Below are 20311 nucleotides of genomic sequence, written 5' to 3'. Positions count from 1 at the left end.
CAGCTGGACCTTACTAGCCTGTGGCCACCACCGCTAAGACTGCAGGTAATTTCTCCATGAAATTAGTGAAGACTATGCTCCTATATGGAATAATACCCCTTAATTATTCAGTCGAGAATATTTAGGGGTCAGGTTTAACAACTGACCACCCGTATATATTTCTCCGAGCTCTATATTAACCTATAGATTGTATTGCAGTACGAAAACAATAAAAATGTAAAAAATTTTTAATCAGTATCACATACGCACGCATGTGAATGACTATACATGTGTCCCTCACATCGCACAGATCCTGTAATTCTACATACCCTTCACTACTAGGCCACTGACAAGGTGGTCTATTGTGACGCTGTGGACCAACATGTGACAGTTACTGCTGATAAAATTTCCAAATGTAATTTCCTCTGAATCCTTCGCTTATCATACGCGCAGAGCTGAAATAATATTACTTTTTATATTAACATAGTAACATTAACATAGTTATTAAGGTTGAAGGAAGACTTTAAGGGTATGTGTCCACGTTCAGGATTGCATCAGGATTTGGTCAGGATTTTTCATCAGTATTTGTAAGCCAAAACCAGGAGTGGAACAATTAGCGGAAAAGTATAATAGAAACATATGCACAACTTCTGTATTTATCATCCACTCCTGGTTTTGGCTTACAAAAACTGATGGAAAATCCTGACCAAATCCTGATGCAATCCTGAACGTGGACACATACCCTAAGTCCATCTAGTTCAACCCATAGCCTAACCTAACTTGCCCTAACGTGTTGATCCAGAGGAAGACAAAAAAAAAACCCATGTGACAAATAGTAAGCTCCACATTGGGGAAAAAAATTCCTTCCCGACTCCACATACGGCAATCAGACTAGTTCCCTGGATCAACGCCCTATCAAGGAAACTAGTGTATATACCCTGTAACATTATACTTTTCCAGAAAGCTATCCAGTCCCCTCTTAAATTTAAGTAACGAATCACTCATTACAACATCATACGGCAGAGAGTTCCATAGTCTCACTGCTCTTACAGTAAAGAATCTGCATCTGTTATTATGCTTAAACCTTCTTTCCTCCAGACGTAGAGGATGCCCCCTTGTCCCTGTCTCAGGTCTATGATTAACCCCTTTCTGACCTTAGACGTACTATCCCGTCGAGGTGCCCTGGGCCTATCTGACCCTGGACGGGATAGTACGTCTAGCGCGATCGGCGGCGCTCACGGGGGGAGCGCCGCCGATCGCGGCCGGGTGTCAGCTGCCTATCGCAGCTGACATCCGGCACTATGTGCTAGGAGCGGTCACGGACCGCCCCCGGCACATTAACCCCTGGCACACCGCGATCAAAGATGATCGCGATGTGCCGGCGGTACAGGGAAGCACCGCGCAGGGAGGGGGCTCCCTGCGGGCTTTCCTGAGCCCCCCGCAGCAACGCGATGTGATCGCGTTGCTGCGAGGGTCTTACCTCCCTCCCTGCTCCAGGCCCGGATCCAAGATGGCCGCGGATCCGGGTCCTGCAGGGAGGGAGGTGGCTTCACAGAGCCTGCTCAGTGCAGGCACTGTGAAGCCTGCAGTGCTGCATATCAGATCGGTGATCTGACAGAGTGCTGTGCAAACTGTCAGATCACCGATCTGTGATGTCCCCCCTGGGACAAAGTAAAAAAGTAAAAAAAAATTTTTCCAAATGTGTAAAAAAAAAATAAAAAAAAAATATTCCTAAATAATGAAAAAAAAAAAAATATTATTCCCATAAATACATTTCTTTATCTAAATAAATAAAAAAAAACAATAAAAGTACACATATTTAGTATCGCCGCGTCCGTAACGGCCCGACCTATAAAACTGGCCCACTAGTTAACCCCTTCAGTAAACACCGTAAGGAAAAAAAAAAAAAGAGGCAAAAAACGACGCTTTATTATCATACCGCCGAACAAAAAGTGGAATAACACGCGATCAAAAGGACAGATATAAATAACCATGGTACCGCTGAAAGCGTCATCTTGTCCCGCAAAAAACGAGCCGCTATACAGCATCATCAGCAAAAAAATAAAAAAGTTATAGTCCTGAGAATAAAGCGATGCCAAAATAATTATTTTTTCTATAAAATAGTTTTTCTCGTATAAAAGCGCCAAAACATAAAAAAATGATATAAATGAGGTGTCGCTGTAATCGTACTGACCCGAAGAATAAAACTGCTTTATCAATTTTACCAAACGCGGAACTGTATAAACGCCTCCCCCAAAAGAAATTCATGAATAGCTGGTTTTTGGTCATTCTGTCTGACAAAAATCGGAATAAAAAGCGATAAAAAAATGTCACGTGCCCGAAAATGTTACCAATAAAAACGTCAACTCGTCCCGCAAAAAACAAGACCTCACATGACTCTGTGGACCAAAATATGGAAAAATTATAGCTCTCAAAATGTGGTAACGCAAAAAATATTTTTTGCAATAAAAAGCGTCTTTCAGTGTGTGACGGCTGCCAATCATAAAAATCCGCTAAAAAACCCGCTATAAAAGTAAATCAAACCCCCCTTCATCACCCCCTTAGTTAGGGAAAAATTAAAAAAATGTATTTATTTCCATTTTCCCGCTAGGGCTAGGGTTAGGGCTAGGGTTAGGGCTAGGGTTAGGGCTAGGGTTAGGGCTAGGGTTAGGGCTAGGGTTAGGGCTAGCGTTAGGGTTAGGGCTAGGGCTAGGGCTAGCGTTAGGGTTAGGGCTAGGGTTAGGGCTAGGGCTACAGTTTGGGTTGGGGCTAAAGTTACAGTTAGGGTTTAGATTACATTTACAGTTGGGAATAGGGTTGGGATTAGGGTTAGGGGTGTGTCAGGGTTAGAGGTGTGGTTAGGGTTACCGTTGGAATTAGGGTTAGGGGAGTGTTTGGATTAGGGTTTCAGTTATAATTGGGGGGTTTCCACTGTTTAGGCACATCAGGGGCTCTCCAAAAGCGACATGGCGTCCGATCTCAATTCCAGCCAATTCTGCGTTGAAAAAGTAAAACAGTGCTTCTTCCCTTCCGAGCTCGCCCGTGTGCCCAAACAGGGGTTTACCCCAACATATGGGGTATCAGCGTACTCAGGACAAATAGGACAACAAATTTTGGGGTCCAATTTCTCCTGTTACCCTCGGGAAAATACAAAACTGGGGGCTAAAAAATAACTTTTGTGGGAAAAAATTTGTTTTATTTTTACGGCTCTCCATTATAAACTTCTGTGAAGCCCTTGGTGGGTCAAAGCGCTTACCACACATCTAGATAAGTTCCTTAGGGGGTCTACTTTCCAAAATGGTGTCACTTGTGGGGGGTTTCTACTGTTTAGGTACATTAGGGGCTCTGCAAACTCAATGTGACACCTGCAGACCATTCCATCTAAGTCTGCATTCAAATGGCACTCCTTCCCTTCCGAGCCCTCCCATGCGCCCAAACAGTGGTTTCCCCCCACATATGGGGTATCAGCGCACTCAGGACAAATTGGACAACAAATTTTGGGGTCCAATTTCTCCTTTTACCCTCGGGAAAATACAAAACTGGGGGCTAAAAAATAACTTTTGTGGGAAAAAATTTTTGTTTTATTTTTACGGCTCTCCATTATAAACTTCTGTGAAGCCCTTGGTGGGTCAAAGCACTCACCACACATCTAGATAAGTTCCTTAGGGGGTCTACTTTCCAAAATGGTGTCACTTGTGGGGGGTTTCTACTATTTAGGTACATTAGGGGCTCTGCAAACGCAACATGGCGTCTCATCTCAATTCCTGTCAATTTTGCATTGAAAAGTCAAACGGCGCTCCTTCCTTTCCGAGCTCTCCCATCCGCCCAAACAGTGGTTTACCCCCACATATGGGGTATCAGCGTACTCAGCACAAATTGTACAACAACTTTTGGGGTCCAATTTCTTCTCTTACCCTTAGAAAAATAAAAAATTGGGGGCGAAAAGATAATTTTTGTGAAAAAATATGATTTTTTATTTTTACGGTTCTGCATTATAAACTTCTGTGAAGCACTGGGTGGGTCAAAGTGCTCACCACACCTCTAGATAAGTTCCTTAGGGGGTCTACTTTCCAAAATGGTGTCACTTGTGGGGGGGTTTCAATGTTTAGGCACATCAGTGGCTCTCCAAACGCAACATGGCGTCTCATCTCAATTCCTGTCAATTTTGCATTGAAAAGTCAAATGGCGCTCCTTCGCTTCCGAGCTGTGCCATGCGCCCAAACAGTGGTTTACCCCCACATGTGGGGTATTGGCGTACTCAGGACAAATTGTACAACAATGTTTGGGGTCCATTTTCTCCTGTTACCCTTGGTAAAATAAAACAAATTGGAGCTGAATTAAATTTTTTGTGAAAAAAAGTTAAATGTTCATTTTTATTTAAACATTCAAAAAATTCCTGTGAAGCACCAGAAGGGTTAATAAACTTCTTGAATGTGGTTTTGAGCACCTTGAGGGGTGTAGTTTTTAGAATGGTGTCACACTTGGGTATTTTCTATCATACAGACCCCTCAAAATGACTTCAAATGAGATGTGGTCCCTAAAAAAAAAATGGTGTTGTAGAAATGAGAAATTGCTGGTCAACTTTTCACCCTTATAACTCCCTAACAAAAAAAAATTTTGGTTCCAAAATTGTGCTGATGTAAAGTAGACATGTGGGAAATGTTACTTATTAAGTATTTTGTGTGACATATCTCTGTGATTTAATTGCATAAAAATTCAAAGTTGGAAAATTGCAAAATTTTCATAATTTTCGCCAAATTTCCGTTTTTTTCACAAATAAACGCAGGTACTATCAAAGAATTTTTACCATTGTCATGAAGTACAATATGTCACGAGAAAACAATGTCAGATTCACTGGGATCCGTTGAAGCGTTCCAGAGTTATAACCTCATAAAGGGACAGTGGTCAGAATTGTAAAAATTGGCCCGGTCATTAACGTACAAACCACCCTTGGGGGTAAAGGGGTTAAAAATATCATCAGAAAGGTCTTCGTACTGTCCCCTCATATATTTATACATTAAAATAAGATCACCCCTTAGTCTTCGTTTTTCCAAACTAAATATCCCCAAGTGTAATAACCTATCTTGGTATTGCAGACCCCCCAGTCCTCTAATAACCTTGGTCGCTCTTCTCTGCACCCGCTCCAGTTCAGCTATGTCTTTCTTATACACCGGAGACCAGAACTGTACACAGTATTCTAAGTGTGGTCGAACTAGTGACTTGTATAGAGGTAAAATTATGTTCTCCTCATGAGCATCTATGCTTCTTTTAATGCATCCCATTATTTTATTTGCCTTTGTAGCAGCTGCCTGACACTGGCCACTGAATATGAGTTTGTCATCCACCTATATTAAAGCTCAGAAGGAAATGTTGAGAAGTGGCAGATTTGTTGGAAAACCGCTACTTTCATCTGGAGTGAGCTTGCAGAAAAGCTTGCACATCCTACCGAAATAACCCCATTCGCATAGATGTAGTGGATTTTCAGTGTCGGGATAGGAGCCATAGTTGTTCATCAAGGGCTACCTGATGCACAAATGTAATACATATTTATCTGCCATTGTCTGTAGTGCCTGGAGACAGCTCCTATGGGGATCGCAATGGCTGCTTTATGGTTGTCCCCAAGTCTAGGAATGAGCTGAGCTTCCCGGTGGTAGATGAGCTGTAGCGGTGCTGTAAGATGATACACAGAGTGCCTGTAAAGAAAAGTATGTATGTGAGACATTTCCTTTTATGTCTGTCCTCTGGGGTGAGCAATACATTACTCTTCAGGCCTTCCTATAACCAATGCCATGGACTTACACACCCAGTGTGAGGCAGCCAAAAAACACTCACCTGGAGGCGTGAAAATCCTCATTACCTTAGTATGACCCTGTTATAAGACTTGTTACGGTAACTTCTTTTTTCCTGAATTTTTTTTAACGCTTTTTAAGTTACTAAATACTTTACATTACAGTTGAGACGTCATAGGATCTTTCCCCACAGCCAATTATATATCTACTATGTGCACATCTAATGGCATTCACAAATGGTGTCCGCTTCTGGGGTAGTCTGAGAAAATCTGTAAGTGGGGGAGGTGTAAAGTCCCAGCTGGTGCTCCACATAGCTTACGGCACGGGATATACAATTAATCATTAGTCTAAGACAAATCATTTAAACAGGACCTGTCACTTGCCGTAAATGTCACCTGATGTAAATGCCGCTGTTCACTTGATTCTGCCTTGATGATTTTTTTTTTTTTTTTTAGTTTCTGCGATATGGCCCCTCTTTTCTGTATGTTAGTCTAGTCTTTTTATAGCCAAATGGGCTTGTTCCTCAAAGGCTCTCATAGGAAATAGAGAAACACACCCACTTGGCTAAAAAAGATTTGACTTGTAAATAAAGAAGTGGAACTGTATCTGGGGAACAGAGAGGCGCAGGGACCAGAGACACAGTGCCAGATTCAGGAGAATATTGTCAGGTACACCAGGTGAAAAATAAATGATATATTTACAGGTCCTCATTAAAAGATCAGGAACTTTTCATAGTATTAAAACTGAACCAATTGAAGAGATGAGCAAGGAGATAAGGGCAATAAGAGAATGGCCATCATAACTCTCCTTCCACCGACTGTGGCACTATTGTCTGTGCTTGGTGGCTGAGAAGTATGTAGCCGGCTAAGGCCGTAGGCCTGTTCATTGTGGTTTGTCCTGATGAAGAGGCATCTACACCTTGAAACGCGTTGAGTGCCAGCAAAAGCTTTGAGATTTCAGAAATCTCATTCACACGTTTGTTTTGTTTTTGTTTTTCCTGACTGAATTGGAAAAATGCTGCGGTTTTGAAAACTGCTTCATGTCCCTTCTTTCAGCGTTTGGGTTTTCTTTGGACAATTGGCTAATTGCTGCTGGAGGACAACGTCTTGAAGACGTGCCACAGCGTGTCATGAAGTGCACGCCTTCCTCTTTACCAGCTTCATGCTACATCACATCGTGTTCTCCAATATATCTGGTAGAATCTGTAGAATTTTGTATCCCGAGGCAGTCTGTTCTGAAATATTTAGAAAGCCATGATCAGAGCAGTAGAAGAAATATTATAAAATATTGCAGGCTTAATTGCTGTTTTTTTTCCACCGGGACGAAAAATTCACATCACTGCCAGCCTAACCTCTGATTTAAGTAACATGGTTTTGAACATCTTATTCCATTTGGTAGACCTGTTAGAAGGATGTTGTTGATGTTTTTATGAAATGTGACAGATTTCGAAAACAATAGTTTAATAAAAATTCGACCTGCAGTGTAAAGCATAAGGGGACTGAGCAACCACCTGAATGTCATTTTAATTTTAACCCCTTACTGACATCGGACAGCATAATACATCCGATGTCAGTATCCCCCGTTTTGATGTGGGCTCCGGCGGTGAGCCCACCTCAAAGCCAGGACATGTCAGCTTTTTTGAACAGCTGACATGTGCCCCCAATAGCCGCAGGTGGAATCGCGATCCGCCCGCAGCTATTAACTAGTTAAATGCCGCTGTCAAACTCTGACATCGGCATTTAACAAGCGCATCCGGCCAAAATGTGTTCACCAGTGACCCGCGTCAGGTGATCACGGGTCACCGGCGTGTCAAGTCTGCAATTCAGCTACATAGATGCGATCTGAGCATCACCTCTATGTAGCAGAGCCAATCAAGTTGTGGCAGCTTCTAGCCTCCTAAGGAGGCTATTGAAGCATGCCAAAAGTAAAAAAAAAAAAAAAAGTTTTACAAAATATGAAAAAAATTAAAAAAAAACATACCGTAGTTCAAATCGCCGCCCTTTCGCCGTATTCAAAATAAAACAATAAAAATAAACTCAAACATAGACATGTTTGGTATCGCCGCGTTCTGAATCGCCCGATCTATCAATAAAAATAGGATTAACCTGATCGATAAACGGCATAGCGAGGGAAAAAATCAAAGCACCAGAATTACGTTAAAATGCAATATCGGGCGATCAAAAGATCGTATCTGCACAAAAATGGTATCCTTAAAAACATCATCTCGGCACGCAAAAAATAAGCCCTCATCCAACCCGAGATAACGAAAAATGGAGACGCTATGGGTATCGGAAAATTGCACAATTTATTTTTTTTAAGCAAATTTTGGAATTGTTTTTTCTTTAAAAAAGAACCTAGACATGTTTGGTGTCTATGAACTCGAAATGACCTAGAGAATCACAATGGCAGGTCAGTTTTAGCATTTAATGAACCTAGCAAAAAAGCCAAACAAAAAACAAGTGTGGGATTGCACTTTTTTTTTGCAATTTCACTGCATTTGGATTTTTTTTCCCGTTTTCTGCTACTTTCACACATCAGTTTTTTGTCGTCAGGCACAATCCGTCATAGTTTGTAAGCTTGCGAGCAGGGCCCTCATTCCTCCTGGTATCTGTTTTGAACTGTGATTTCTGTTATGCTGTAATGTCTATTGTCTGTACAAGTCCCCTCTATAATTTGTAAAGCGCTGCGGAATATGTTAGCGCTATATAAATAAAAATTATCATTATTATTATTATTATAAATGTTGAAAAAAACTGATCCGTCGCAGATTGTCAAAAACTGATGCGACGGATTAGTTTTTTCAACGAATCCGACTAGCTGATACAGCTAATTGGATCCTGAAAAAATTGAGCATGCTCAGTTAAAAAAATGAAATCCGTCGCCGTGTTCCATGGTTTGACGGATTCGGCACCATAGGGTTCCATTCTAGCAAATGACGGATGGCGACGGATCCATCGCTGTCTGTTTTTTTGACCGACAGAAAAAACGTTACTATGTCAGTTTTTTCTGGCCGCCGTAAAACCAATTTTCGACGGATCCGGTGAAAAACGGATGAAACGTGAGGCCATCCATCGCTAATACAAGTCTGAGAATAAAACTGATCCGGCGGCAACTTTTGACGATTCCTTTTTTTTCCAAAAGTCACCTTATTGTGCCTGACTGTAAAAAACCTGATGTGTGAAAGCAGCCCTACACGACATGGTAAAACAAATTGTATCGTTCAAAAGTACAACTCGTCCCGCAAAAAATAAGCCCTCACATGGCCGCATTGGTGGAAAAATAAAAATGTTATGGCTCTGGAAAGAAGGGGATCGAAAAATGAAAACACAAAACAGAAAAAAGCTCTGGGGGCGAAGGGGTTAACCCCTTCATGACCCAGCCTATTTTGACCTTAATGACCTGGCTGTTTTTTACAATTCTGACCAGTGTCCCTTTATGAGGTAATAACTCAGGAACGCTTCAATGGATCCTAGCGGTTCTGAGATTATTTCGTGACATATTGGGCTTCATGTTAGTGGTAAATTTAGGTCAATAAATTCAGCGTTTATTTGTGATAAAAACGGAAATTTGGCGAAAATTTTGAAAATTTCACAATTTTCACATTTTGAATTTTTATTCTGTTAAACCAGAGAGTTATGTGACACAAAATAGTTAATAAATAACATTTCCCACATGTTTACTTTACATCAGCACAATTTTGGAAACAACTTTTTTTTTTGCTAGGAAGTTATAAGGGTTAAAATTTGACCAGCGATTTCTCATTTTTACAACGAAATTTACAAAACCATTTTTTTAGGGACCACCTCAGATTTGAAGTCAGTTTGAGGGGTCTATATGGCTGAAAATACCCAAAAGTGACACCATTCTAAAAACTGCACCCCTCAAGGTGCATAAAACCACATTCAAGAAGTTTATTAACCCTTCAGGTGCTTCACAGCAGCAGAAGCAACATGGAAGGAAAAAATGAACATTTAACTTTTTAGTCACAAAAATTATCTTTTAGCAACAATTTTTTTATTTTCCCAATGGTAAAAGGAGAAACTGAACCACGAAAGTTGTTGTCCAATTTGTCCTGAGTACGCTGATACCTCATATGTGGGGGTAAACCACTGTTTGGGCGCACGGCAGGGCTTGGAAGGGAAGGAGCGCCATTTGACTTTTTGAATGAAAAATTGGCTGCACTCTTTAGTGGACACCATGTCGTGTTTGGAGAGCCCCCGTGTGCCTAAAAATTGGAGCTCCCCCACAAGTGACCCCATTTTGGAAACTGGACCCCCCAAGGAACTTATCTAGATGCCTAGTGAGCACTTTAAACCCCCAGGTGCTTCACAGAAGTTTATAACGTAGAGCCATGAAAATAAAAAATAATTTTTCTTTCCTCAAAAATTATTTTTTAGCCTGGAATTTCCTATTTTGCCAAGAGTAATAGGAGAAATTGGACCCCAAATGTTGTTGTCCAGTTTGTCCTGAGTACGCTGATACCCCATATGTGGGGGTAAACCACTGTTTTGGCGCACGGCAGGGCTCGGAAGGAAAGGCACGCCATTTGGCTTTTTAAATGGAAAATTAGCTCCAATCATTAGCGGACGCCATGTTGCGTTTGGAGAGCCCCTGTGTGCCTAAACATTGCAGATCCCCCACAAATGACCCCATTTTGGAAACTGGACCCCCCAAGGAACTTATCTAGATGCATATTGAGCACTTTAAACCCCCAGGTGCTTCACAGAAGTTTATAACGCAGAACCATGAAAATAAAAATAAAAAATTATTTTCTCAAAAATGATTTTTTAGCCCGCAATTTTTTATTTTCCCAAGGGTAACAGGAGAAATTTGACCCCAAAAGTTGTTGTCCAGTTTCTCCTGAGTAGGCTGATACCCCATATGTGGGGGTAAACCACTGTTTGGGCACACGTCGGGGTTTGGAAGGGAAGTAGTGACGTTTTGAAATGCAGACTTTGTTGGAATGCTCTGCGGGCGTCACGTAGCGTTTGCAGAGCCCCTGATGTGGCTAAACAGTAGAAACCCCCCACAAGTGACCCCATTTTGGAAACTAGACCCCCAAAGGAACTAATCTAGATGTGTGGTGAGCACTTTGAACCCCCAAGTGCTTCACAGAAGTTTATAACGCAGAGCAGTGAAAATAATAAATACGTTTTCTTTCCTCAAAAATAATTTTTTAGCCCAGAATTTTTTAATTTTCCCAAGGGAAACAGGAGAAATTTGACCAGGAGAACAGGAGAAATTGTTGTCCAGTTTCTTCTGAGTACGGTGATACCCCATATGTGGGGGTAAACCACTGTTTGGGCACACGTCGGGGCTCGGAAGTGACGGAGCACCATTTGACTTTTTGAATACAAGATTGGCTGGAATCAATGGTGGCGCCATGTTGCGTTTGGAGACCCCTGATGTGCCTAAACAGTGGAAACCCCTCAATTCTACCTCCAACACTAACCCCCCCCACACCCCTAACCCTAATCCCAACTGTAGCCATAACCCTAATCACAACCCTAACCACAACCCTAATTCCAACCCTAACCCTAAGGCTATGTGCCCACGTTGCGGATTCGTGTGAGATTTTTCCGCACCATTTTTGAAAAATCCGCAGGTAAAAGGCACTGCGTTTTACCTGTGGATTTACCGCGGATTTCCAGTGTTTTTTTGTGAGGATTTCACCTGCAGATTCCTGCACCTGCAGGTGTAAAACGCTGCGGAATCCGCACAAAGAATTGACATGCTGCGGAAAATACAACGCAGCATTTCCGCGCTGTATTTTCCGCACCATGGGCACAGCGGATTTGGTTTTCCATAGGTTTACTTGGTACTGTAAACCTGATGGGAAAACTGCTACGAATCCGCCGCGGCCAATCCGCTGCGGATCCGCAGCCAAATCGGCACCGTGTGCACATAGCCTAATTCTAAAGGTATGTGCACACGCTGCGGAAAATGCTGCGGTTTACAGTTCAATGTAAACCTATGGGAAACAAAAATCGCTGTATACATGCTGCAGAAAAACTGCACGGAAATGCAGCGGTTTACATTCCGCAGCATGTCACTTCTTTCTGCGGATTCCGCAGCTGTTTTACAACTGCTCCAATAGTAAACCGCAGTTGTAAAACCGCAGTGAAATGCGCAGAAAAACCGCGATAAATCCGCAGCGGTTTAGCACTGCGGATTTATCAAATCCGCTGCGGAAAAATCCGCAGAGGACCAGAATACGTGTGCACATACCGAAACCCTAACCCTAACCCTAACCCTAATCCCAACCTTAGTGGAAGAAAAAAAAAAATTCTTATTTTATTATTGTCCCTACCTATGGTGGTGACAAAGGGGGGGGGGGGGGTCATTTAGTATTTTTTTTTTATTTTGATCACTGTGAGGTTTTATCACAGTGATCAAAATGCACTTGAAACGAATCTGCCGGACGGCAGATTCGGCGGGCGCACTGCGCATGTTCCCGCCATTTTGGAAGATGGCGGCGCCCAGGAAAGAAGACGGACGGACCCCGGGAGGCTCGGTAAGTATGATGGGGGGGGGGGGGGGGGGAGCACGGGGGGGTGGATCGGAGCATGGGGGGGTGGATCGCAGTGCGGTGGGGGGGGGGGGGGGGGGGTGGATCAGAGTGTGGGGGGGTGGATCGGACTGCAGGGGGGTGGGATTGGAGCACAGGGGGGGTGGATCGGACTGCAGGGGGGTGGGATTGGAGCACGGGGGTGGGATTGGAGCAGAGCACGGGGGTGGGATTGGAGCAGAGCACGGGGGGAGCGGACGGGAGAGCCGAGCACAGGACGGAGGGGAGCGGACCACAGATCGGGGGGCTGGGGGGGCGATGGGTGGGGTGGGGGCACATCAGTGTTTCCAGCCATGGCCGATGATATTGCAGCATCGGCCATGGCTGGATTGTAATATTTCACTAGTTTTTTAGGTGAAATATTACAAATCGCTCTGATTGGCAGTTTCACTTTCAACAGCCAATCAGAGCGATCGTAGCCACGGGGGGGTGGGGGTGGGGGTGAAGCCCCCTGGGCTAAAGTACAACTCCTCCTGTCCCTGCAGGCCGGGTGAAATTGGAGTTAACCCTTTCACCCGGCCTGCAGGAGCCCAATCCGGCCATGATGCATATGCTGCGTCACAGGTCGGAATGGCACAGGTTTTCATGACGCATACGGTGCGTCAAAGGTCGGGAAGGGGTTAAACTCCCTCAGTTTCCCAATAGAAAGTACAGCTAAGTAAGGCTACTTTCACACTAGCGTTAACTGCAAAACTGCAATCCGTCACAATGCGTCGTTTTGCAGAAAAAACGCATCCTGCAAAAGTGCTTGCAGGATGCGTTTTTTCCCCATAGACTTGTATTGACGACGCATTGCGACGGATTGCCACACGTCGCATCCGTCGTGCGACGGATGCGTCGTGCTTTGTCGGACCGTCAGGAGCAAAAAACGCTACATGTAACGTTTTTTGCTCCTGACCGACCGCTTTTTCCGACCTCGCATGCGCGGACGGAACTCCGCCCCCACCTCCCCGCACCTCACAATGGGGCAGCGGATGCGCTGGAGAAATGCATCCGCTGCCTCCGTTGTGCAGTGCGTTAAACGCTAGCGTCGGAATCTCTGCCCGACGCATTGCGATGGGGAGATTCCGACGCTAGTGTGAAAGTAGCCTTAGCATTTATACCTTTGTATCTTCTGTCCATGTTTCTGTATAGTTTTTTTTTTTTCTGAATGTAACATAATGTTAGAATTTGAAAATAACAGCACTGCATGGTGGTGGAGCACTCAATAGACAGTGTATCTTATAGCCTGAAAATTCAGCCATGAAATGCTGTGTTTAATCAGCATAATTTCTGCCATGAAGGGAAATGGATTCCAACTGGAGGAAGCAGGAAAAACTATTCTGAAGGATAACAAATTTTTGATGTGCATTCTATTTTAATGACGTTGTTATTGTATGTGACCAATGATGTTCTATAGTCATCTTTTTGTTTTGTTTTTTCTTCAAATTATTAACATACGGATATTGCAATTGACCTATAATCCTTATAATCCTGGGATAATTTCTTGTCCATATTGCACCTAAAGATAAGTAAAAGTTGTGCTGTTCCTTTTTTTTCTACTATATATATATATATAAATAAATACAATATAATTGTCTAAGGGTCACTTTCGTCTTTCTGTCACGGATATTCATTGGTCGCGGCCTCTGTCATGGAAATCCAAGTCGCTGATTGGTCGCGGCAAAACAGTCACGACCAATCAGCGACAGGCACAGTCCGGAAGAAAATGGCCGCTCCTTACTCCCCGCAGTCAGTGCCCGGCGCCCGCATACTCCCCTCCGGTCACCGCTCACACAGGGTTAATGCTGGCGGTAACGGACCGCGTTATGCCGCGGGTAACACACTCCGTAACCGCTGCTATTAACCCTGTGTGTCCCCAACTTTTTACTATTGATGCTGCCTATGCGGCATCAATAGTAAAAAAATGTAATGTTAAAAATAATAAAAAAAACAAAAAACCTGCTATTCTCGCCCTCCGTAGTCCGCCGAGCCGCTCGCGCCTGCCTCCATCTTCCGTTCCCGGTGATGCATTGCGAAATTACCCAGAAGACTTAGCGGTCTCGCGAGACTGCTAAGTCATCTGGGTCATTTCGCAATGCATCCTGGGAACGGAAGATGGCGACAGCGGCACACGTATTGCCGGAGCTTCGGTGGATCCCAGGGGGTGAGTATATAACTATTTTTTATTTTATTTATTTTTTTAATAGGGATATGGTGCCCACACTGCAGTATACTATGTGGGCTGTGCTAGATACCGCGTGACTGCTATATACTACATAGGCAATGTTATATACTGCGTGGGCTGTGTGATATACTCCATAATATATATATATATATATATATATATATATATATATATATATATATATATATATATATATATATATATATATATATATATATATTAATTATAACAAAGAGCAGCACCAAAAGAAAACAAAGGGTGCAAAAAATCCTTCCAGGTGTATACCAAACCTCGTTCTATTATCCAGAAAAATGAAGGCAGCGCTCCAATAGAAAAAATAAATGTGGTTTATTGGCCCATGTGCAACGTTTCAGTCCAGGATGTGGACCTTTCTCAAGAGATATATATATAGATAGATATATAGATATATATATAATCAGCACAACATGACTATTCAAACCATGTACGGGAGCTCCGTGCACCCTTGGTGTGGCCAAACAGTTAAGTGCACCTCCCACATACTTGTTTTCCTATTTTCTCACCTTTCTCTGTCTCTGTAAATCCAGAGCACCCTTGGTGTGGCCAAACAGTTAAGTGCACCTCCCACATACTTGTTTTCCTATTTTCTCACCTTTCTCTGTCTCTGTAAATCCAGAGCTGTTAATCAAAATAGAAGTAGGGCGGAGATAGAAGGAAAAAAAATAGGTGGGGAGATGCAATTAAGTGTTTGGCCACACCAAGGGTGCACAAAGCTACTGTGTTTGGTTTGAACAGTCATTCTTTGCTGACAAACTCCCTTTAAAATGATTCTTTCAGCACAGAATGACTGTTCAAACCAAGTACAGGCACTTGGTGCACAAAAGCGTGGCCAAACAATTAAGTGCACCTTTCCACTTGCTTGTTTTCCATTTATCTCCACTGTCTATGGTACTATGAAGAGCCATATATAATGTGTGTGTGTGTGTGTGTGTGTGTGTATACACACACACACACACACACACACACACACACACGTACGTGTATATATATATATATATATATATATATATATATATATATATATATATATATATATATATATATATATATATATATATATATATATATATTACACATTCACAGATAAATACGATGATGGAAAGGTCTACAGACCTGAGGATAGCCCTATGCATATCCTGGTGTAGTGTCATACAGATTGTATCCCTTCTAGATATCTGTCTCTCCAGCGCATGCTACTGCGGCTCCATTAATCCAGTGTTTCGGCTTATAAGATTTATTGCCCACATGCATTTCTTAAAATGAGATTGAAATCCAAACTATTTGCTACAGGCTGTGAATCTAGGTCACTTATGTGTGTTTTCTTTCTCTCCTAGTTTTGGCACAAAGCATGCTTCCACTGCGAGATCTGCAAGATGACCCTGAATATGAAGAACTACAAGGGATACGATAAGAAGCCATACTGTAGCGCGTGAGTGACAAATGACCAAATGTGTAGTCAGTTCTCAGCAGCTCACACGTCACTGCACAGCACTGCAGCACTGCGTGCTCAATACCATGTGAAGGGAGCACAAGCTGCTGCTTGTAAAGGGACAGTGCCATCCACCACAATCTTACACACATCACGTAGATCATTTTATCATTTGTATAGAAACATGGCCTTAGGCCAGTTCTCGGTATTTTGTAATGGACAACCATTAAATCATTTAAAGATTATTGTGCTATTTTGTCAAAATAAAATAAATACCGTAAATAAAACCGCCTGACACGAGAACCACAACACTGCAGTATATTAATAATGCCTACAGAGTGTCCAGTTACGCCACTTGGAATGTTGGAAACCTGTTCTACATTTGAAATGAAACCTATAATAGTGGCCGTTCTATGTGCGCACACAATTTTTAAGAGTGGAAACTAAGCAAAAACTCCCAAGTCTCATAAAACTCCTCAATCTTTGAGTTTCCACTCAGTTTTTGCTTTGAAAACTCAGTAAGGCTACGTTCACATTAGCGTTGTGCGGCGACGCATGCGTCATGCGCCCCTATATTTAACATGGGGGGCGCATGGACATGCGTTGTCTTGCATTTTGTGACGCATGCGTCATTTGGGCACAACTGTCAGGGCGCAGAGGACGCTGCATGATGCTGTTTTTTCTGCGCCAAAAATCATGCAAAAAATGAACGCATGCGTCACAAAACGCTGCGTTGTGCGCTGCGTCGCCGACGCTGCGCTGCACAACGCTAATGTGAACATAGCCTAAAAGGATTTTATGTGAACATAGCCTCATGCCTCCCAGTTTTCGGGTTTTCAGAGAATTTTACAAAACAGATCCTAAAGGGGGAAAATGTGCCTTAAAATTGAGCTTTGTTAGGTGGGTTGGGAAGATTGAGTTGAGCACAAATGGTTTGCGAATGGAGATTTAAAAGGGTTGTCCATGTTTTATCCAATCTAATCATACAAATGTTTGGGAAACATTAATTATGTTACTAATATGTAGTGATTAAAAGTTTGAAACTGTATGTTTCCCTGGGTAGCAAAGCCTTCTCTCCCTGACAGCTTGCCATTGCAGTTCTGAAAATGGTTACAGAGGCATGCCCGTCAGAGGTAGTGTCGTGACGTGGCATGCCCGTCAGAGGGAGTGTCGTGACGTGGCATTCCCGTCAGAGGGAGTGTCGTGACGTGGCATGCCTGTCAGAGGAAGGGGAGTGACGTGGCATGCCCGTCAGAGGGAGTGTCGTGACGTGGCATGCCCGTCAGAGGGAGGGGAGTGACGTGGCATGCCCGTCAGAGGGAGTGTCGTGACGTGGCATGCCCGTCAGAGGGAGTGTCGTGACGTGGCATTCCCGTCAGAGGGAGTGTCGTGACGTGGCATGCCTGTCAGAGGAAGGGGAGTGACGTGGCATGCCCGTCAGAGGTAGTGTCGTGACGTGGCATGCCCGTCAGAGGGAGTGTCGTGACGTGGCATTCCCGTCAGAGGGAGTGTCGTGACGTGGCATGCCTGTCAGAGGAAGGGGAGTGACGTGGCATGCCCGTCAGAGGGAGTGTCGTGACGTGGCATGCCCGTCAGAGGGAGGGGAGTGACGTGGCATGCCCGTCAGATGGAGTGTCGTGACGTGGCATGCCCGTCAGAGAGAGTGTCGTGACGTGGCATGCCCGTCAGCGGGAGTGTCGTGACGTGGCATTCCCGTCAGAGGGAGTGTCGTGACGTGGCATGCCTGTCAGAGGAAGGGGAGTGACGTGGCATGCCTGTCAGAGGGAGTGTCATGACGTGGCATGCCTGTCAGAGGGAGTGTTGTGACGTGGCATGCTTGTCAGAGGGAGTGTCGCGACGTAGCATGCCTGTCAGGGAGTGTCGTGACGTGGCATGCCTGTCAGAGGGAGTGTCGTGACGTGGCATGCCTGTCAGAGGGAGTGACGTGGCATGCCTGTCAGAGGGGGTGTCGTGACGTGGCATGCCTCTCGTAGGGGGTGTCTTGACGTGGCATGCCTGTCAGAGGGAGTGTCGTGACGTGGCATGCCTGTCAGAGGGAGTGTCGTGACGTGGCATGCCTGTTAGAGGGGGTGTCGTGACGTGGCATGCCTCTCGTAGGGGATGTCTTGACGTGGCATGCCTGTCAGAGGGGGTGTCGTGACGTGGCATGCCTGTCAGAGGGGGTGTCGTGACGTGGCATGCCCGTCAGAGGAAGGGGAGTGACGTGGCATGCCTGTCAGAGGGAGTGTCGTGACGTGGCATGCCTGTCAGCAACCGCCAGTGAAACATTGCGCATTCACCATTTTCCTGAGCTTAGTCTAAGTTTATATAGAAATATTTGATCTTTAGTAGAAAGATTTTTTTTTTTTTTTTTTACGCTTGTGCAGGTTATTGACATACAGAACCTAGCGCAAGTACCAGTATCGAGGTTGCTTATGGATGTATTTTTTTTCATGACCCTCCATCTGCAGCAATTTCTTATATTCTTATACTGGAAAGGGGGCATGGAATCAGTGATAAAAATAGCTTGGAACTTCTACTTGGTGTATACATTAGTAGGTTGGCAATATTAATGCTTCCCACACAGCTCTATTAAAGCAGATCTGTCACCAGATTTCACAACATAAATTGCACACTTTACTAAATGGATCTTAGACCTGATACACTATATACTTTGAAAATCCATGTCAGAATAGCTGTATAACTCTCTGAATGTTTCTCAATCCCCTCAATGTCCCTCCTCTCTGCTGCTGACTAAGATCTCACACTGCTCAGCACAAGCTGCAGCTGTCACTTAGGCTAGGTCATCCAAGACTGAATACATTTGGATTTGTGAGCTATTTAACTGTATAGTGAGACTCCTAAAATACCCATTTTTATAATCTGAATTATCCTGCCATTTTGACATAGATTTTTTTTTTTTTAAGTAAGTACACCTGTCTCATTAGGTCTAAGATATCCATTTTTTAGTGCATGCCGTTTGCATGGTGACAAATCCACTTTAAATATTAGCAGCTATGCATGACGATTGTCACTCTGCTTTCTCAGAAAGCAGTCGATTTACTTTTTTGGGGGGAGGGGGGGGGCATATATATTAAATTAAAGTGAATTTGTTGCCCATAGCAACTAAATGGATTCCATGACAACTTGAAAATTAAAGAAGCAATTCGGTTGCTATGGCAACTCCTTAATTTTCCTTTCCCCCCAGTTTTGATGCATCTCCCCTGTATGATCTCCAGGTGTTAAGCAGTGCATCTCCCATGTCCATGTTGTGTATGTAAACTATTGTTTCTGTCTGTCTGGGTTTCATCTGGCCACACAAGAAGCGCCATGTTTACTCATGCAGTTAATGACCATGAGCGGTGAAAGCTTCCCTGAACGCCAATTAAAAGGGCGGCATAAATTGTTGGGCACTTTGTAAAAACATTGAATCAAGTGGTTGGCGCCTGCAGATGGGAGGTCTGTGAGGCGGCCTGCGTTCAGTGTTGTCTCCTGCGTTGTTGACGGCTTTTAGGCCTGCAGGATAGAGAGGTCCAGGAGACTGCTAGGCCTGATTGGTATTCAGTAGGCGGCACACGGCTGACATTGGATGTGGCTCCACACTGTGGTAATGGCATCCCGTCACACACACTCACGTTTGACCACTTGCCATAGGCCGTTTCATTGGTCAGGCTGAAATACACTGATGTGCGAAGAGCAGCTGTGGAGATGTGGAAAACCATGAAGGAGAATCCATGCATCAGTGGTATAAGGTGGTCATAAATGTAAAATCATCCCCTCCCCCAATCTGGCAGGCAGAAGATAATCTTTTTGGTTGCAATGGGCTTTGCACAATTTTTTATTGCCTCCTAGCATCAAAAACATTAGACTTTTATTTAGAAGGGTTATCCACCTTTTTTGTTCTTAAATGCATGTATTGTTGACTACTACTAATTTATATAGTTGAGTTTCATTAAAAGTTTTACACTGTTTGCTTTCTATAGCATCGTGTTCCACTGATGCGCTGTAGAATGGGATAACTGAGAATCAGTCAGTGAGCGCATTATGATGGGCCAGTGGGAGAGTATGTAACTTTGTAATCTTTCCAGCTGCTCTCAGCTGATTCATGACCACAGTCCACATGAAAGTTAAGTGTAGGGAAATAAAGAGCCAGTAAAAGCAAAATAGTGCAGTATTTTTAATTAAATCAAGTTTTTAGCCCTAAATGCATGCAAGTAAATGGATATTCTCAAGTATGAAAGTAATGTTCTATCGATTGGATATGGGATAGCTTCCCAAAGGCCAGGGTCACACGCGAGTTAAATGCGAGAAACTCGCACATCAAGTCTCGGCACTGCCGC

At 43.7% G+C, this 20311-nt stretch overlaps 1 protein-coding gene across 1 annotated transcript in view; it reads left to right on the top strand.

The window, feature by feature from the left end:
• LASP1 (LIM and SH3 protein 1) overlaps positions 1-20311 on the top strand; it is a 77661-nt gene that overhangs the window by 15019 nt on the left and 42331 nt on the right. The window contains exon 2 of the mRNA XM_069751685.1: positions 15877-15971. Coding sequence (XP_069607786.1) covers positions 15877-15971 — 95 coding nt within the window. The remainder of the gene's footprint in view (positions 1-15876; positions 15972-20311) is intronic.

The sequence above is a fragment of the Ranitomeya imitator genome, chromosome 2, assembly GCF_032444005.1.
Source record: "Ranitomeya imitator isolate aRanImi1 chromosome 2, aRanImi1.pri, whole genome shotgun sequence".
NCBI classification, from domain to species: domain Eukaryota; kingdom Metazoa; phylum Chordata; class Amphibia; order Anura; family Dendrobatidae; genus Ranitomeya; species Ranitomeya imitator.
Note: the sequence above shows the minus strand (reverse complement) of the source record. Positions and strands in the feature narration are given on the sequence as shown.